This window comes from Suncus etruscus, chromosome 13, assembly GCF_024139225.1.
Source record: "Suncus etruscus isolate mSunEtr1 chromosome 13, mSunEtr1.pri.cur, whole genome shotgun sequence".
In the NCBI taxonomy this organism is placed as follows: Eukaryota; Metazoa; Chordata; class Mammalia; order Eulipotyphla; family Soricidae; genus Suncus; species Suncus etruscus.
In genome coordinates, this window is record NC_064860.1 from 36,302,129 (window position 1) to 36,320,812 (window position 18,684).

Here is an 18,684-nt window from a genome sequence, read left to right on the forward strand (position 1 = left end):
TCTTTATTTTCAAGATTTGCATTTGTATTGGTGATAAAGATATTCTTAATAAAAGCACTTAAATAATCTCTAAAATAAATTTTTACCTGCCAGAATTTAGGGACAATGAGGGGAAATTCTGACTTCACATGGCTCTTCAACTGTGAATTTCCAACAATAAATCTACCTTGGCATGAAGGAAGTGTAGGGTAAAAAGACAAGTAAGCCTTGCACTACCTAAAAATATTACCTAGTGAATTTCTTTAGGACTCAGAAGAGTTATTCACTCACTTTTTCTTGTTTAATTTCATTAATTCACAAAGTACACACATTTACTTAGCAAACATATTGGATATTCCCTCTGTCCTGAAGACTAGAAGAGATTGCAATAGAGAAAAAGAAAGCCACTATTTTGACCAAAAAGAACGATTGAGTCAGCTCTTTTGGATGCCACAAACTTGTATAACATGGCTTAATGTGAAGAGCTTGAAAGCCTAAAGTCAAAGGTGTTAGTCCACACAGATATGTTTTAATAAATTAAAATCAGCTGAGTCAGATATCTTGTATATCAGATAGGGTGCTTGTCTTGCACTCTGCTGACCCAGTTTTGATCCCTATACCCCATCTGGTACCCAGAGCACCACCAAGCTCACCCAAAAAACAGTAGCATAAAATTATCATTAAAAATAATTTCAAATCGGGGCCAGAGAGGTGGCACTAGAGGTAAGGTGTCTGTCTTGCAAGCGCTAGTGTAGGACGGACAGCGGTTTGATCCCCCGGCGACCTATATGGTCCCCCCAAGTCAGGAGTGATTTCTGAGCGCATAGCCAGGAGTAACCCCTGAGTGTCAAATGGGTGTGGCCCAAAAAATAAAAACAAACAAAAACAAAACAAAAAAAAATTCAAGTCACTTGCATTTTCTAGTGTTAAATTATTTCCCATTTTTCCTCATCTCTTCAGAAGTTAAACTTGAAGTGGAACATAGTATAATGCTTCCAAAAAACTAAATATTTTATTTTATCTTATTTTATTTTATTTTTGGTTTTGGGGCCACACGAAATGACACTCAGGGGTTACCCCTGGCTATGCACTCAGAAATTGCTGCTGGCTTCGGGGACCATATGGGACGCTGGGGGATCAAACCGAGGTCCATCCTAGGTTAGGGTGTGCAAGACAGCTTGCACCACCACTCCGGCCTCAGAACTAAATCTTTCTTATACTAGCTTACACACATGTTTTGTCCTCTGTAATAGATTCAACTTTTTACCTTATGCTTTGGTCCTGTACTGTCATGCTTACCCGTGAAATGTATTGCTGAATGAAGGTTAACGTGTACTCAGATTATTTCCTGAAAAGCATTAAATAAAGTAGGTTTCAGGATGTTTTCACACATATAACCAGGATATTACTACAGAAACACTAGTAAGTTAGTTTTATTCAATATCATGAAATAGATTTTACTCTAGAAATGATATTATTTTTGTAGTTAATAACTTTAAAATTCTTGTCTATACTATTAGGAAGACCCATTATTACCACCTGGTGGACAAAGATAATTTTTAAAAATAATATATTTATTTAAACTCCATGGTTACAAACATGTTTGTAGTGGGTTTTAGTCATAAAATTCCCCCATTCAGCAGCTCAATTTTTCTGCCACCAACATCCCTCAACTCCTTCCTCCACACCCCGCCTGTCTTCAAGCCTGTCTTCTATTTCTCTCTCACTATCATTGTCATGATAATTGTTAGTGTAGTTATTTCTCTAACTGCGCTCACCATTTTTTTGTGATAAACCTTATATTATGGGCTTGTCCTTTTGACACTCATCTTTATTGTTTCTGGGTATTATTACCATACTGTCTTATTTTTCTTAAATCTCACAGATGAGTGGGACTGTTATTTTAGACAGCACATGAAAATATGTCTTAGTTTGACCACACGATGGCAGCATACAACCAAGTTTTCAAAACCAGGCTTAAAATTTTAGAAAATAAAAACAAAAAAATTCGAGGATTTGGTTCCTCGAAATACAAATATTCTCTTCTAACAAAAGAAAGTAAATATTTTATTTTTTTTCTTAAAAAAAAGGAGATATTAAGCACCTCATTCCTTTTTTAAGTATATGTGGAATATAAGACTCAGATAAATAGTATTACATACATTTTTATTATAGAAATAGAGAGAATTCCCTAAAATTTAACTGATATACTAGTTTGAGATCTCAATATATATCACTAAACTCTATATTTAATCTCTATGTACATGTGATTTGGGCCACACCCAACAATGCTGAGTGCTTACTCCTGGATCTGCACTCCAGGATCATTTCTGGCTGGGCTCATAGGATCATATATGGTGCAGGAATAGAACCTGAATCTATTATATATGCAAGGCAAGCACCTTACCCACTATACTATCTTTCCAATGCTTACTTTGGCTATTGAAAATATTTTCTTAATTGAATGAATTATTAGAGAGAAAAAAATGTCTCTTTGGAGCCCAGGAGATGGAATAGTTTCAGACTGTACCTTGCATATGTAAAGGAAAAGTTCAATCCCAAAAAATGCAAAGAGTGACCTCTGGGTACAGAGCTATGAATAAGCTCATCGAACTGCCAGTTGTGATCCACACACCCCTCCTTTTTTTTTTATAATTTGTACACTTTTTCAAATGAAGTTATTAATGACAGAAATTTCTGTTTTCTAAGTAATGCACTTCATTTTATTAATTATAATTGCATTGCATAACTTATTTGTTAAAATATTTTTGTCCCCCTTTTTAACAAAAATTTCACTGATGGTTTCTTTCAGAAAGGCTTTAAAACCACAAATGGGACACAACTCTTACACACTAAGAAATTATATATCTAGCAAAATTCTTGGTCAATGTTATCTAGTTTATAACACAAACTCATACAAGCATTAGTTACTAAACATCACTTTACAGATTAAAAAGGTGAAGCAAAATGTTTAAATGGCATTTTTCTACTGACACAAAACTGTTGGTGGGCTCGTCTGCCCCGATTTCATAAGAATTTCTTGGAATTATTTCCATGAAGTGTGTGGGTTAAATATGAACCAGACAAAGTCAAGAATTCTTTGTGTGAAAATGGTCTCCTCAAAGATCTAGTTCATTTTTGTTAAAGAGTATTACATTGTGACCTCGAGAGATCCTTGTAAACTTTAAAGATTGATGTCAGAGGCTTGACTAAAGACATGACCTGTGTTTTATACAAACACAGAGGCAACTTTCCCCAGTAATTAATGAATAACTTAAGTATTGCTCAACTCACAACCCTAACACTGCTTTCTTCAGTAAAATTATTACATGTACATTGTGCAATAATGGTTAGATTTCTAGAAAATTGGAAGCCCTAAATTTCAGTCTCAGCTCTTTTTCTTGTTCATCTGGGCTAACTGATTTCTCTCAACAGGCCTTCATTTCCACACATTCAAGAACATATTCTCTATAATTCCTTTCTTCAGTTACTTTTTTTCATTAATGTTGTATTATGATGTTATATTTTATGTATTCGTCATTGCAAATCTCCATGTTTATATAATATTATATGCTCATAATGAAAGTTTTACAATGTCTTTTTCAAAAAGTTAAGTCATTTATTGTTTAAGTATCATCAACATATATGTATATGTATATGTATTTCAGAGAAAAGGTATTATAACTAGTATGGTATATAAAACATATGGCAGTGATTTATGCATCTGCAGTGTCAGTGATCAGATATGGGGTCAATTGATAGAGTACAGTGCTGTATATCTTTTATATTTTTTAAATAAATTCTTTAACTGAATCACTGCAAGATACACTTTTACAAAGTTGTTCATGATTGTGTTTCAAATCAAACAACGTACAACACCCTTCAGCAGTGCACATTTCCACCAATGTCCCCACCACTGCTTCACCCTTCCCACTGCCTGCCTCTGTGACAAATATTTTTTCCTCTGTCTCTGTCTCTGTCTCCTTCTCTCAGTCTCTGCCTCTCTCTCTCTTTCTCTCTCTCTTTCTCTCTCTCTCTCTCAGTCTCTGCCTCTCTCTCTCTTCATTTTTTGCTTTTAGACACTGTTGTTTGTGATCAAGTCACTGAAGGGGTAACATGCATATCACTTTATCTCTTTTCAATACCAAGTTCTTGTCCTGATTGGTCATTTCCAGCTATCATTGAAGTAGTCCCTTCTCTGCCCTAGCAGCACTTTCTTGCTATTTGTGGAAAACTTCCTACCATGGACGGACTGGCCTTAATGGTCCTCATCTCTATTGCTTTTGGATATTATTAACATATGACCTTTCTTTTTTTAAATATCCCACAAATAATGAGTGTTGTATATCTTGATATAGAAACTATATTCTCTTCTGGAGTATAAGTGCAACAGTTACTGTCCTCTAATGGGAGATGAGAAAAATGTTGGCTTCATCTTTCTCTGTGAACTTGTAGTGCATTGCATGTGTTAATTATCTGCAAATATTGTATTAGTTCTTCAGTTACAGAAGGAAAAGTTGATATGGTTTGAAAATCTTTAAAAGTATATCTGGATGGTTTCCAGAATTGGGACACTAAAGAATGTTTGCACTGAACACCCTTTATTCAGGAGATAATTTAGGGATATTGCTTTTTAATATAGGGACACTGACTTTATCTGTACACAGAACTTGCTCTTATGAACCTCCTGCTGCGACTCGTTTTGCTAGTGGAGAGTTGTAGCCAAATACTTTCAAGTCCTCAGTCAGAAGGACATTTTAACATTCTTAAAGCCAGTATATATATATACATAATCTTTCTGAACACTTCATCCTATGACTGCTTATGATTGGGCAAAAGAAAAAGCAATGAGATAAGGGATTAATAGATTGTACAGAACCCCAAAAGCTTTGTATACCAATTTTTGAATATTTTGCCTTTTTTTGCTAAATCAGAAAATAATTAAGCTATATCAGTTATCAAATGCTTCTGCAGGAGCCGGAGAGATAGCCTGGAGGTAAGGAGTTTGCCTTTCATGCAGAAGGACGGTGGTTCGAATCCCGGCATCCCAAATGGTCCCCTGAGCCTGCCAGGAGCAATTTCTGAGCAAAGAGACAGGAGTAACCCCTGAGTGCTGCCAGGTGTGACCCCCCCCAAAATGCTTCTACAATTATTGACCATCATTTAAAGGATGGTCATCTTTTAAAATATAATATAAAGGAATGCTTTTTTATCACTTTTAGGGATTCTACACCTTCTATCATGAACCATTGTACATTCAAAGGTCAGTCATGCTTTGAGCAGACTGTAACAGTGAACAATCGTGGAATTCACAGTATATGTATTAATGAAAACAAGCAGTAATCAAAGTCTTAAACAAACATACTTAAAATTAAAGCAGAAATGGGTGCTATGAAGAATAGCAGCTATAATTAAGGGACAAAGTGCTAAAGCAATAGTGCAGCAGGCTGTGTGTTTGCCTTGCACACAGCCAAATGGGTTTGATCCCCTTGACCCTAGGTGGTCTCATGAGTCCAACAGGTATTATTTCTGAGTGCAGAACTGAAAGTAGGCCATGTGTAAGTGATAACTAAGGATGAAGAATGATGAGTGAAGTATCCAGAACCTTGAACTTTGGACCCTAGACCATACAGCAGAGAAAGCATGGTGAAGCATGGTATCAGTGTATATATATATGTATATATATATATATATGTATATATATATGTATATATATATGTATATATATATATACATATATATATAAAAGTAATGACAGGGCCAGAGTGGTGGCACAAATGGTAGGATGTTTGCTTTGCAAGTACTAACCTAGGACAGACCGAGGTTTTATCCCCCAGCGTCCCATATGGTCCACCAAGCCAGGAGCAATTTCTGAGCACATAGCCAGGAGTAACCCCTGAGTGTCACTGAGTGTGGCCCAAAAACCAAAAAGAAAAAAAAATAAGTAATGGGTATTGGGCATAAATGATACATATAAGATACATTTATGTACATAAATTTAAGTACATAAATGATAGACATTGAAAAGTATAGAGGTAGTGATAGTAGTGATAGAACAAAATATGGAAAACACATTCAGGATTTTGGTATTGATCTTGCAAATTACAGCGAAGTATGTACAGGTTTCAAACAGAACAGTGAAGTGATATGGAGTTTAATTTAAAAGACTCTCCAGGGGCCAGAGTGATGGCGCAGCAGGTAGGAAGTTTGCTTCCTTTGTAGCCAACCCAGGTGTGATAATCCGATTCTAATATGGTCCCCAGAGCACCACAATCACTAAGGAGTAATTCCTAAGTGTGAGCCCTGAAAACCTACTGGCTGTGACCCCAAAACAAACAAACAAACAAACAAAATGATCTAAATATTTTTACTTAAAAACACTAAGATGTCCGAAGAGATAGCACAGCGGCGTTTGCCTTGCAAACAGCCGACTTAGGACCTAAGATGGTTGGTTCAAATCCCCGCTGTCCCATATGGTCCTCCGTGCCTGCCAGGAGCTAGTTTCGAGCAGATAGCCAGGAGTAACCCCTGAGCACCGCCGGGTGTGGCCCAAAAACCAAAAACCAAAAACCAAACCAAAAAAAGATGTATTTCTATATTCAATTATAACTCTTGAGAATGTATTACATGCCATACTAATCTAAACTAGAGATGCAATGGTTCACAAAATACACTGTTGCTGTCCACAATGGGATATATTCTAGTAAATGAGACAAAACTCTGAACAAATAAATAAGCTTACAATATGATGCCATATAGTGCTAGGTGTTAATATGGGTAAACAGAACAAAGTAATAGAGAACCACATTTTTGATCAGGCACTGGGAGAAATCTTTCCTGAGTTAGTAGTATTTCCGTGGAAATGTAAACTAAGTGATTGAACTACATCAGTAATTGTCTACATCAGGGGTGGCAAACAAGTTTGACACAAAGAGCCAAAATTTTAAACTGTGAGAGTCAGAGAGCCACACCACGCAGTGACCTGCCAAAACAGACAAACACACAAAAGTATATAATTTTAACAATAATATATTAAACACATATTGCATTTTGCCATTTTGAGTGAGGGTAAAAATCCTGTTCGCCACCCCTGATGTAGACAATAGATCAATGAAATTAAGCAGCAAAGTGGAAGTTTCAAAGTCAGAATAGACTTAATGTATTAGAAGAGCAAGGTCAATTGGATTGAGAAGCAAGTTATAGTGGGGGAAACAATATGATAGAATAGGATTCGGACATATACTTTGACTCCCTAAATTGCTGTAAGAGTACTTTTACATATTTAGAGTTCTTGTACTTGTCCACACACACAACAGATAATATCTAGTGTTTGTAGTTGTATTTCTTCTTTTATATTTTTGTTACTCCTGACTACACATTTGTTGAAATAGCGCAATCTCTTCTAAATCCTTTACTTTTCGTTTTACCTAGTCTGCTTTCCTTTTAGTAGTTTTGCCATCCATCTTTTCTTTCATTCTCCTTTCAGTGGAGAGTACCAAACTAGCTTTGTGCTTATCCTTAATTGGTAAAGAGGTTTTTTATCTGTTTTTGTTTTGCTAAATGTTTCTTTTTTAGAAATTGGCACCACCGTGCACTTCAAGCAAAAAGGTATGCTTCTAATTTCTCGTTACTTTCTGTATAATAAATTAAGCGTGGTTGATAAAATAAAATGTCATTGGTGTAGAGAATTTATTTATTTTGTCTCAGGATTTGTAATAATAATTCCACAACACATTTAACCACTATTTTTTCTCAATTGTAAACTTTGTTTTTTGTAAAAAAAAAAAAAAAAGCACTGATATAACCCAATTCTCTAACAATGCTTTCAAAAGTTACTCATTTTTAAATATCTAGAACAGTTTTTCCCTATTCCATGAACCTTAGATGTCCATGGTTAAATTTTGTGTAATGGCACTCTTAGAAAAGCTTGTTATCCAATGTCAGAGCCTATTTTATAATTTCCTATTGTTTGTTTCATGCAAATTCATTGCTAGATGCATTAGAATGGACTTTGAATAGATAGATTTTATTCTCAGCAGTCTTCCAGGTCTTCATATAACTTCATCTTGCTTATCTTGCCCCAGTACACCTGGACTTTCCAAATTAGTTTTGTGATTTCTCAGGCAGTTCAGCTGTCTGCCTTATATGCCTCCCTAAAGCATGGGGGTATATAAACTAAGTAGTTTTCTATAGCAAGACCATACTATAAGTTTAAAATGTATAACATGCACCAAAACTACCAACAACCAATTATGAGGTTTTTATAGTTCAATAGAAACTCCTTAGAGTGTCTGATCCTAAGATAGAGCCACAGACAAACCTGCACAATTGAACACCAGAATCTTTAATTACTGTGGCCACCCACTTAGACTGGCAATTGTCTCTTATGAAGATGTCTTCTTCTCCAGATCTCAAAGAGGAGGAGGCAACCAATATCATTCTCAGTAATAAAATCCTGTTTTGATGGCACTAAGATCAAATAAATAGACCAGAAGCTACAGAAATTGTAAATATTTTGTACTCAGGAGAGAATCAGTATCTTGACTACTGCCTGTTTTCACAAGTCCTCACATTATGTAGTGAGGAAAAAGGTATATATGTGTAATTATTGGGCAAAAGAAGGAACACCGTCCTTCTTAAATCTGCTTTTCTCTCTAGTATCTTGATATCAATTACATTGGAATTTTAAATGAGGATTGTTAATAGAATACGGTACTTCAGGCTTTGATGTGGATGGGGAAATAGAATATAAGATTTATTCTTGTCTTATTTAAAAATGTCACATACATATATTTCTGTATTACCTAAAGTTCTATAGAATTGAACTGAATTTTTTAACAAAATATTTGAGAGTTGATGGAAAGATTATATCAACCTTACTGTAAAAAAAATATGAAATTTGGGGGCCCAAGCAATAGCGCAGGTAGGGCATTTGTCTTGCACACAGCCCACTGAGGACAGACCTGGGTTCTATCACCGGCATCCCATATGGTCCCCCAAGCCAGGAGAGATTTCTGAGCACATATTCAGGAGTGACCCCAGAAGTCACCGGTGAGATCTAAAAACAAAACAAAACAAAACAAAAAGCTTTACCCAAGTTTCTCTCTATATAGAGAAAAAGTAATACCTATAGAGTTATGTAACAGTTGCCCAAATTTAATCCTAAGACATTGTTCAAAAATGAACATATGAGCCTATGTATTTATTTATCCCTCTCTAAGCTAATGAAATCTATTCGCTCCCTCAGAGAAAGTTGAACTAACTAAAATGAACAGCAGGTGGCACTACAATCAACCTTATCAGTTTTATCATTTAAATATGGTTTCCCAGGATATAAATGTACTTTTTTTTTTAACATTTCACTATTATTTTATATTTTATTGGCTTCTGATTTACTTTTTTTCATAATATTGACTAATTTTTACAACTAAAGTATTTAGTTGACTTACTGTGAGATACAGTTACAAAGTTGTTCATGATTGAGTTTCAGTCATATGATGACAAATTTCCCACCACCTATGACCTATGTCCCTAATCTCTCCCTCTCTCTCTTTTTCTCTCTCCTGTATCTCTCTTCTCTGCTATTCTCTCTATGTCCTCTCTCTCTTATTTTTTCCTTTTAGACATAGTGATTAACAATATTTGTAAACGTACTTTAGTCTATACAGCTAGATAATGTCAAAGAGAGATTTAGAATTTTTTTTGTTTTTGCCTAACAATTGTTTAATATATTGCTTATGTTTTTGTTTTCCATCAATGTCTGAAGAATTCTGTCTGAAGCATGTCTGTCATTTTCATATATGGCAAATACATACAGAAATAAAATTTAGATAGATTCTGATTCTGTGGAGGCTGGAAGGAATGCCCATAGATCACGGAAGCCATCAATAATGACTGTTATAAATAATTTTATATAATAATCTTATAACTGACTGTTTTAAATAATGTAATCTCAAATCTAGGGAAAGAAGCCCTAATACTCACAAAAAGTAATAAAATATCTGGAAAGATTTGAATCATAAAGTTTCCAATGTTTTTATCTCTGAGCAGGTATTAAAATCACCTTGTAATTTCTTTTTTCTTTTTTTTTTTTTTAAGATTTTAGACCATTGTGTTCGTGGGATCCAACATCAGATTTCTAGTGCAGAAACTTCCTCCAATTTGTTTTTTATGTTTCTCAGTTTTAGAAGGTTCTTCTTGTTTTTAATTTTAAGTCCCCTTTACTAGCACTTTCATTGCAAAATGTGGCCCAGCTTTCATCTTGTTACAGAATCTCACTTGTCATTTTATCCTGGAAAAGACAACTTTAACTAGGATTGTGAACTAGGATTGTGGTCTCAAGAAGCCCTATATTGCTTCAGCCGAATTTTACACTTCAAGACAAATATTAAAACTGAGCAAATTCAACAAATCATTACTTTTGCTTTAAAGTATTTTATTGCTTTCTCTAGTTAAAAAATTATTACTGACAATAATAAAGCTGCGATCTTAGTGCTGTACAATGGCACAGCCTGTAGGATGTTTGCCATGCATGAGGCCAGCCCAGGTTTTATTCACAGCATCCCTTTTGGTCTCCCAAGTGCCCAGGAGCCAGGAATAACTCTAGTGCTACCGAGTGTGGTCCAAAAAAAACCAAAAATAAATAAATAAATAAATAAATAAAAATTACTGCCATTTTTTGATATTTACTGGTTACACATCTCAGAGTATGTACACATATAGTTAAACACACACATATATATATGTATGTATATAGTTAAATACCAAGATAAGATTTTTTATCTGTTACATGAAAAATATGTAGCCAATTTTTTATTGTGATTCTATTTGCCCATCTATTCTTAAGGCTAATTTATGTTTGCAGACTCTTGCTTTCATTATATCTGTCAGTATGTAAAAGCACTTGCTGAGTTTGGCCATCTGGTATGAAAAATAAGATTTATCATTTGCATTTCCACAAATAAGCAGAAATTTCATAACTATGAACTAAAACATAATTAATGATTTGCTGATTATTCTTCCCTGAAATAGCCATTAACTGAAGTAGTTTTCTATGCAGTGATATATATATCTATAATTGCATACACACTTGTCATGATTCCTCAACTATCACCCATTTATTCTTTCATTTTTCAACCTATTTATTTACTCTCAAAACCAATTATGAAAAGAGCAAGTCATGTAAGTACATCAAATAGCTTATGAGAGCACTTAATAAATAATAATTGATAGAAATGAAGATCTCATAACAAACACAAAACGCATTTTAAATAGGTAGTGTTAATTCTATAAAAATTAATGTTAAAGGGTCTTACCGTGTCATATTGGAATTCACTATATAGAACATATAATGGCATTTAAGATAATGGATAAGTCTCAGTTTTGTATATAGAAAACCTGACAATATGTGTATTATATACTTATATATGAGTATGCCTAGAATATAAATATATTTACATTTGTATATAGTAGTTTATAAGTAAATATACATTAGTAAATAATGTTCTGGACTTTTAAAATGTCACCAATTACTATTCATCTCCAAAATATTTTAATCAAAACCATTCTAGCTGAAAAAATAAGATTAAAGAAATAGAATGAATTAGTCTTTTTAACGACCTTTTGCTTTAGACTATCTTTAGGCTATTAAAAATCATTTTTGATTAACTATATAGTCTCAATTTTTATGGCATATTCCTTTGTTTTGGATGCTTTGCTGACAGACTAATCCCAATAATTGTGTCTTAGAGCTCATGCCATCTATTTTAGATGGAGGAACTAAAATGATAGGAAAACTGAGAACTTGAAATTCTAAGAAGTTGCCCTAAAAATATTTCTTAAAATGTATTTAGAAGTCAAAAAGTCCAGAGGTGGTACATGGATAGGAACAAAAATAAACCAAAGAACACAAGGTCTGAACTTTGAAGGCTGGTCAACAATTACAGAGCAGCTGCTTTATGTGTTAGCAGTGTAGCTCATCAGTCAAGCCTGTACTGTATGTGTTTGAGACTCATATGTGCAATCCCCAGTACAGAAATGAAACACATCAAAACACAATACACACTACTAATCAGGTGCTTTTTTATACCAATCAAAAATTATCTCATTGATTAATTCCTCATGAAAGACAGAGACCTGAAGATATAAAATGTCTTTTATTAAATACTACTTACTCATTTAGAAAAATAAATAATGAACTGAATAAAACATTTAACTCTTTTTTTTCTATAATTAAATATACTGAAGATGTTCATTTTAATAAAATATGTAGGAATCTCTCAACAGTTGTATATTTATTATTTTACATGTTTCTATTTGTTTTGGAGGCATACTCAGTAGCACTCAGTTCTGATTCCTGGATCTGTAATTAGGGATTGTTTCTGGTGGGGCTCCAAGCAGCATTTGGAATTTCAGGAGAGCTGTGTGCAAAGCAAGCCACCCTATGTTTTTTACTAGTACTTGGACCTTTACATTGTTTAACATGAAGTAACATATTTAGTGTTGTCAGATCCCATTTAGGTAAAACATTTTTCTATTAAAATTATTTTTCAAAGATAATGGTATTCCTTATTGTTGTGTATCTTTTGTCCATTGCCAAACTAACCCAAACTAACCCAAAGTTCAGAGAAACACTTCACATGGCAAAGTATATACTTTATATACAGGAGACATGGGTTTGATCCTGTGCACACCTTGTAGCACAGAGCTGGGAGCCGCCAATAAGCCCTGCTGAACATTTTCAGTCCAAATGCCAAAACCATTTTGATTAAAATATTTTAATTGTTTGGGAGCTGAAGCAATAGTACAGCGTATAGGTCATTTACCTTTCACACAGTTGAGCTGGTTCAATCCTTGGGCCCCATATGGTACCCTGGCTTACACCAAGCCTGAGCACCACTGGGTGTGGCTTAAAAATGTATTTCAAATACCTAAATATCATTACCAAATATTTGGTGATATTTGTCATTCCTTTATTATATGTGCCATAGAAACAAGTATAGTTAATGAAGTATATATAACCAGTAGCTTTTATTTAATGCTGTATAATTGTTAATTTAGTTATATGCATTGCTACTACCATTACTTACATAAATCAGATTAGAACATTTTTTGAAATTAGCATTTTTCATGTTATTCGACTGCTGAGCATATATGTTTGTTGACAATTTGGAAACATTCTCAAAATGAAGGATGCTACCATCGTACTTGCAAACCATCATAAATGCACATATATGTACACATCCTCACACTTACATATTCATTCACTTACATTGATTTATATAAAATTCCTTTTAAAAACTTCAAAATGACCATGATGCAAGTCATAGCTTTATATTTTATATTTATATTTATATATATTTTATTTTTATATTTTCTTTACATTTTTGTTTATTTTTTAAACAAAAATTATTTTTTTTTATTTTTAAATATTAGGCACCCATGAATTACAATACTGTTTTATGCATATGTTCTGAAACCACACCTTCCACCAATGCCCACATCTCTTAGAATGTTATTGCCTAAGCATGCAATATAAATTTAAGATTTTTCTTTGAGAAATGATAGTTTTCATTTATTAGTGGTCTATATGAAAATTTAAAAACAGATAAAGAGGCAAATCCTTCAGTCACTTACAATTTCTGTCAACGCATTTCTTCTTCTGCCAGTATACAACCCATATGGCTTAAAAATGTATTTCAAATACCTAAATATCATTTACCAAATGTGATATCTTTCTATTCCATTCTCTCTGTCTCTCTCTCTCTGTCTCTCTCTCTGTCTCTCTCTCTCTCTCTGTGTGTCTCTCTCTCCCCCCACCCCTCCTCCATACTCCCATGTCCTCAAATCTTTTCCACAATAAGAAAACTAGGGTCAGTGCACACAAAATCTTGTCACTTTGGGGTTGAGGAAAATTCAATTCTGCCTCTAGTTTCATCCTATCTCTTAACCTGCCTGGAGTTTGTTTTAGTGACTCGACTCAAATCAAGTGAAAGCTCTGGACCAGATGATCCTTTTTGCTCCCTCTTGGGATTCTATCATTTGCTGACTTATTTTCTATCTTACAGCTAAGGTGCCACCCAGCTGTAAATGTTATTTTGAAACAATCCCTACGTCCCATTAACAAATAAATAATGACTGTTTCCCTCTGGAGAAATGAGAGTCACAGATTGGTGCCATGTTTTATTGATGGAGATGCTGTGATGAATCATCTGGAGGAGACCATGTCTGGCTGCTGAAGGACCCTTACCAATGCATGGAATCTTAATGAATGCTGGCATCACAATGCTGTGGAAAGCAGAGAAAGCAGGTGGAGGTTGGGTGAAGAGCAGCCTGCTGCTCCATCAGTTACATTAGTGTGAGCCAGCTTAGCAATTTCTCCAGAGAAAGCATTTTGTATTTAGAAGTGTTTCAAACAACTATGCTCCTTAAGATAATCATAACTCAAGGAGATTGTGAGCCTTTCTTGGGCTGATTTGGAAGCACTAGCAGAATCTGGCTTTTGATATCATCTGCAATCATCTGTGATGGAGAAGTGGGCCAAGTGTAACTCTTTTTTTTTCTCTCTCTTTGCACTGCAGGACCTGGGTCGGTGAGAGGAATAAATGGATCCATCAGTCTGGCCGTACCACTGTGGCTGCTGGCAGCTTCTCTGCTCTGCCTTCTCAGCAAATGTTAATAGAATTAAAAAATTTAAAATAATTTTAAATAAACACACAAATGCGTCACACAAATACAGAGAAAGAGAGCGAGATGGAGGGAGACTGCTTATTTCACAACTTTGTGTGTTCATAAATGAAGGGGGTAAATGAGAAAAAAAGAAGATAATACAAAATTTCAAACCATTTCTAAGTCGATCAATAAAAAATTGTGAATATAATTGGGGGTGGGAAAACTTTTACCAGGCTCTGTGTATATGTAAGCAAATGAATGCTGTGCAAAGACCACATTGTGTTAAAGATATCCAAACGTTGTACAAATAAGACACTTGAAAAAGTAATGGTTGGGTCTTAACCCCTCTCCCCCATACACACACTTTACCTTTCCTTCATTTTTTTTCATCTGTGAAGAAAGAAAAATAAGGCCTTGCCTTTGATGTTTATATTCCCATTATCTTTCTATTGTTTTTCACTGGAGCTGACTTTAGCTATTTCAGATTGTGAATGAAATCCACACAGGAGTTCTGTGTGGAACCTTTATCTGGCTTTTCTGCATCCATTTCATTTCAATTTTGAAGACCATATTTCCACCTCCAGTGTCTTCTATCTTCAGCACCTCCATCCCAGATAAATCCCTTTTCTCTCTGTCCTTGCCATCCCGCTTCTCACCACCCTCACCACCCCACTAAGCACTAGTCATGCCGCAAATGCTAGAAAGTGCCATTTTAATTTTCTCCACTGTGTGTGCTCAAGTCTCTCGCTCTCACGTGGGTGTACATGTGTGTGAGCGTGTATGTCAATTTCTAAAGCATGCCAAGGGAATGGTCCATGTGTACATAGATTCATTGTGCTGTAGATACTGTCCCGCATTGTAATTGTGAGATGCGGCTGTGACCAGTTGCTGGGGGAGATGGTGGGGATGGAAACAGGGAGCAGAGTGCCTCCCCCGTTCATGGCTGTCACATGACATCAGTGTGTATTCAAACCAAGCAGTGCCCTTTCTAAGGGAGAACCTCATATTCCTCCTAGTCCAGTCATCAGAACCCAGTCAAGAGTCACTCAGAATATCACTGTAAATGAAAGTGCCTACTATTGATGGGGTGAGCAAATAGAAGAATGAATCCGTGACGGAGATGAGGCGACCAAGGAGAGAAGGTTTCTGATTTCACTCTAGTTTCACGAGGGATTCATATATTTCCTGACTTTTTGTAGGTTTCATCCTGCTCTGCTGCAGAAATCAGTCGCATGTGTTAGGTAAATCCCCAGAAGCAAGAAAATCTCCATCTCCCTGGGCTAACTCCCCATGAAAGGATGATGAGCCACATGGAGATCCTAAGCAGCCCAATTTTGCCCCTCCCTAATCTTCAAATAACACTGCATTTTTCCCTATGGATTCCCTTGAGCAGAGATTGTTTCCGACTTCAGATAAAATACAGTAACAGTGAGCAAGGTAGAAAAAATAAACAACTGTCCAACCACCTACTAGTATTTACAGAGATACTGTCAGCGTTCTAATACCACTGATCATTGACCATCACAGAAAGGAATTCTTGTGCTCCTTTGCAGATTGTTAATTCTTTAATTTAAACTAATTTGCTGACCCACATAATCTATCTTCTGTTCTTCTGATGGCATTTGCAGCATCTTTATCATAATAGCTCATCATGATCCAAGGCCAAGAACCAAGGCTACTAGGAACAAATGAAATTTACTTCCCTGTTCACTTTTGGCTTCTAGTTCCCTGAAAAATATTGGGTGGATGATATGGTGTAGATATATAGATATCACATCTATAAATGTGATACTGACCATAACTCTAAATTTTGCCCAATTATTTTAGCTAAAATCACTGAAAAACTTGGCAATTCTGGCAGAACTTGTATGTTTAACAGAAACTTTGGATCACCACAGTACCAGAAAGACATTGTAGCAAAGGCTTTCCTGAGAGAACAAAGTTATCTTTTTAATAAAACCAACCATTGTTTTCATTTTGACTGGATTTTTTTTAAAGATGGAGAAATATTATTGAGGTCACTTAAAAATCCAAATAAGGGGCTGGAGAGATAGCATGGAGGTAAGGCGTTTGCCTTTCATGCAGAAGGTCATCAGTTTGAATCTCGACGTCCCATATGGTCCCCTGTGCCTGCCAGGAGCAATTTCTGAACATGGAGCCAGGAATATCCCCTGAGCACTGCCGGGTGTGACCCAAAACCCACAAAGAAAAAAGGCAAAAAAAAAAAAAAAAAAAAAAAAACCCAGAAAATCCAATTAAGAGGGGATAAATAAGGGAAAGAAGAGAAGAGAAAGAGAAAAAATGGACAAAGTTAAATTCCAAAAATAAATTTTGAAGGCTCTTTCTAATAAGAACTACCCTTGGAAAATGATGATCTTGTTCAGAAGCTGTGGTGTGAATCTCTTCTTGGCTATATTTTGTAGTGGTTTATGAACCATCAGTCTTTTATGATGTTGCAGTTCAGGCATAAAACAGAAGAACAAATTAAACTTGAGGAGTAGAAATAGTTAAGAGTTTTTGTAACAGATTTAGGCAAAGACAGAAGTTACTATTCAAGCAAGGCACTTCTACAATATTGGAAAGTAATAACAAACTATTCCCAAGCAGCATTGTCTATTAATAATCAAGAATTTTTCTAAAAGTTTGATCTCCTTGGTACAGGATTAAAGGTTTATTATTCTTGATGATTTCCACTTCCTTAAATGGCAGCTCTAAAATCGTGCATGCCAATTTAAAGATGTGTAAGCAGAAAATAATTAGATATCAATTCACTTTAGTATCAGCTTCAGAAATGGACCTCTACTGCATGCCACAGGCTTCATACACACAGTTTTCTTATTGCCTACAAGCTATTAAAAGGACAAGATCTTGGTTTTGTGGAATAATATTATCTATGGAAAGGAATGCAATTGTTATACTAGCATCATTTGTTCTCTGAGCATTAATATAATGAACCATATATTAAACATCATTAAACATTACTGAATATCGTGGTATTTGTGTCAGGTACTGGAAATTTTTAAAAAAAATTGTTCTGATTTCTGCTTCAGGACAAACTAGTCCCAGAAATCCTGTAAGTTTAAAAAATAATTCTAAACAATGTGAAGAATGGAGGATAATATAGCTTGGAGAAAGGTCAAGGTAGGAACAAGGTAGAAGCTTCTGGTCTGATACTAAAAGTTTGTATCAACTGGGACTTCTTGAATTTAGCTCATTCTAATTCTATAGGTCCCTTCAATTATCTTGCCCATTGGAAACCAAAGCTTGTAACCTTGTGCTAAAATGAATCAACTGTTGGAAACAACAGAGAGAGAAGAATGAAATACATTAATCTGAGTAACTGATATATTTGATATATTTTGCATGCAAAGAAAATGTCAATTCACAAAATAGAGTCCTTAGACACAATCTTTATTTAATAAAGCAAAAATGATCTTGACCAAGGATACTTCCTGAAGAATAAAAATAATCCTAGATTTTAAAACTACAGAATTATTCCATTTGTGCAATTGTTCATCAATAGTTTTTCTTTTGGGGAAAGACATTCTTAGTTTCGAGATGTAAAAATCCCTCTCTCCTAAGAGCACCAAGTTTAAGGGAAAATTCAATGTGTTTTCTATGAAAAGAATTGTTCCAATAATCTTTGCCTTCTCTTTCCAAGTCAAACAGACTACTATAGTCATGGGTATTTTTTTTTACTTCATATTTAGACAACTGGGGCTATTCATAGAGACCTTGTAAAAGTACTCGTGATTTTCATGTTCTTGGAGGACTGAAACAAAACTTAGTTTCTCCTCCACAAATGGACTTACCTCCTTTACACACAAACTAAACTCCTCAGCATGAAGTTGTTCTGAGTTATTACTTCCTTCCTTATTATTAGCTTCCTATTATCAGAGTCACTGTTTCCAGTCACAGTTTCCATCCCAACTTAATTGTGAACTCACTGTTCTACTGCTTTATCTCCCAAAATTTAATTTTGATCCTTTTTCAGTCTTGAATTATTTGTGGAGAAGTAATATATATGCGTATGTA

General features: G+C 34.9%; 1 protein-coding gene across 2 annotated transcripts in view; it reads left to right on the forward strand.

Moving 5' to 3' along the window:
* LSAMP (limbic system associated membrane protein) overlaps positions 1-14,857 on the forward strand; it is a 697,625-nt gene extending 682,768 nt beyond the window's left edge. Inside the window, exons 8-9 of one of the 2 annotated variants that reach the window (XM_049785794.1) lie at positions 7,555-7,587; positions 14,559-14,857. In XM_049785794.1, the coding sequence (XP_049641751.1) occupies positions 7,555-7,587; positions 14,559-14,656 (131 nt within the window). In that variant the 3' untranslated portion in view covers positions 14,657-14,857. The remainder of the gene's footprint in view (positions 1-7,554; positions 7,588-14,558) is intronic. The other variant, XM_049785793.1, reaches the window with a different exon arrangement.
* The last annotated feature ends 3,827 nt before the right edge of the window (positions 14,858-18,684 follow it).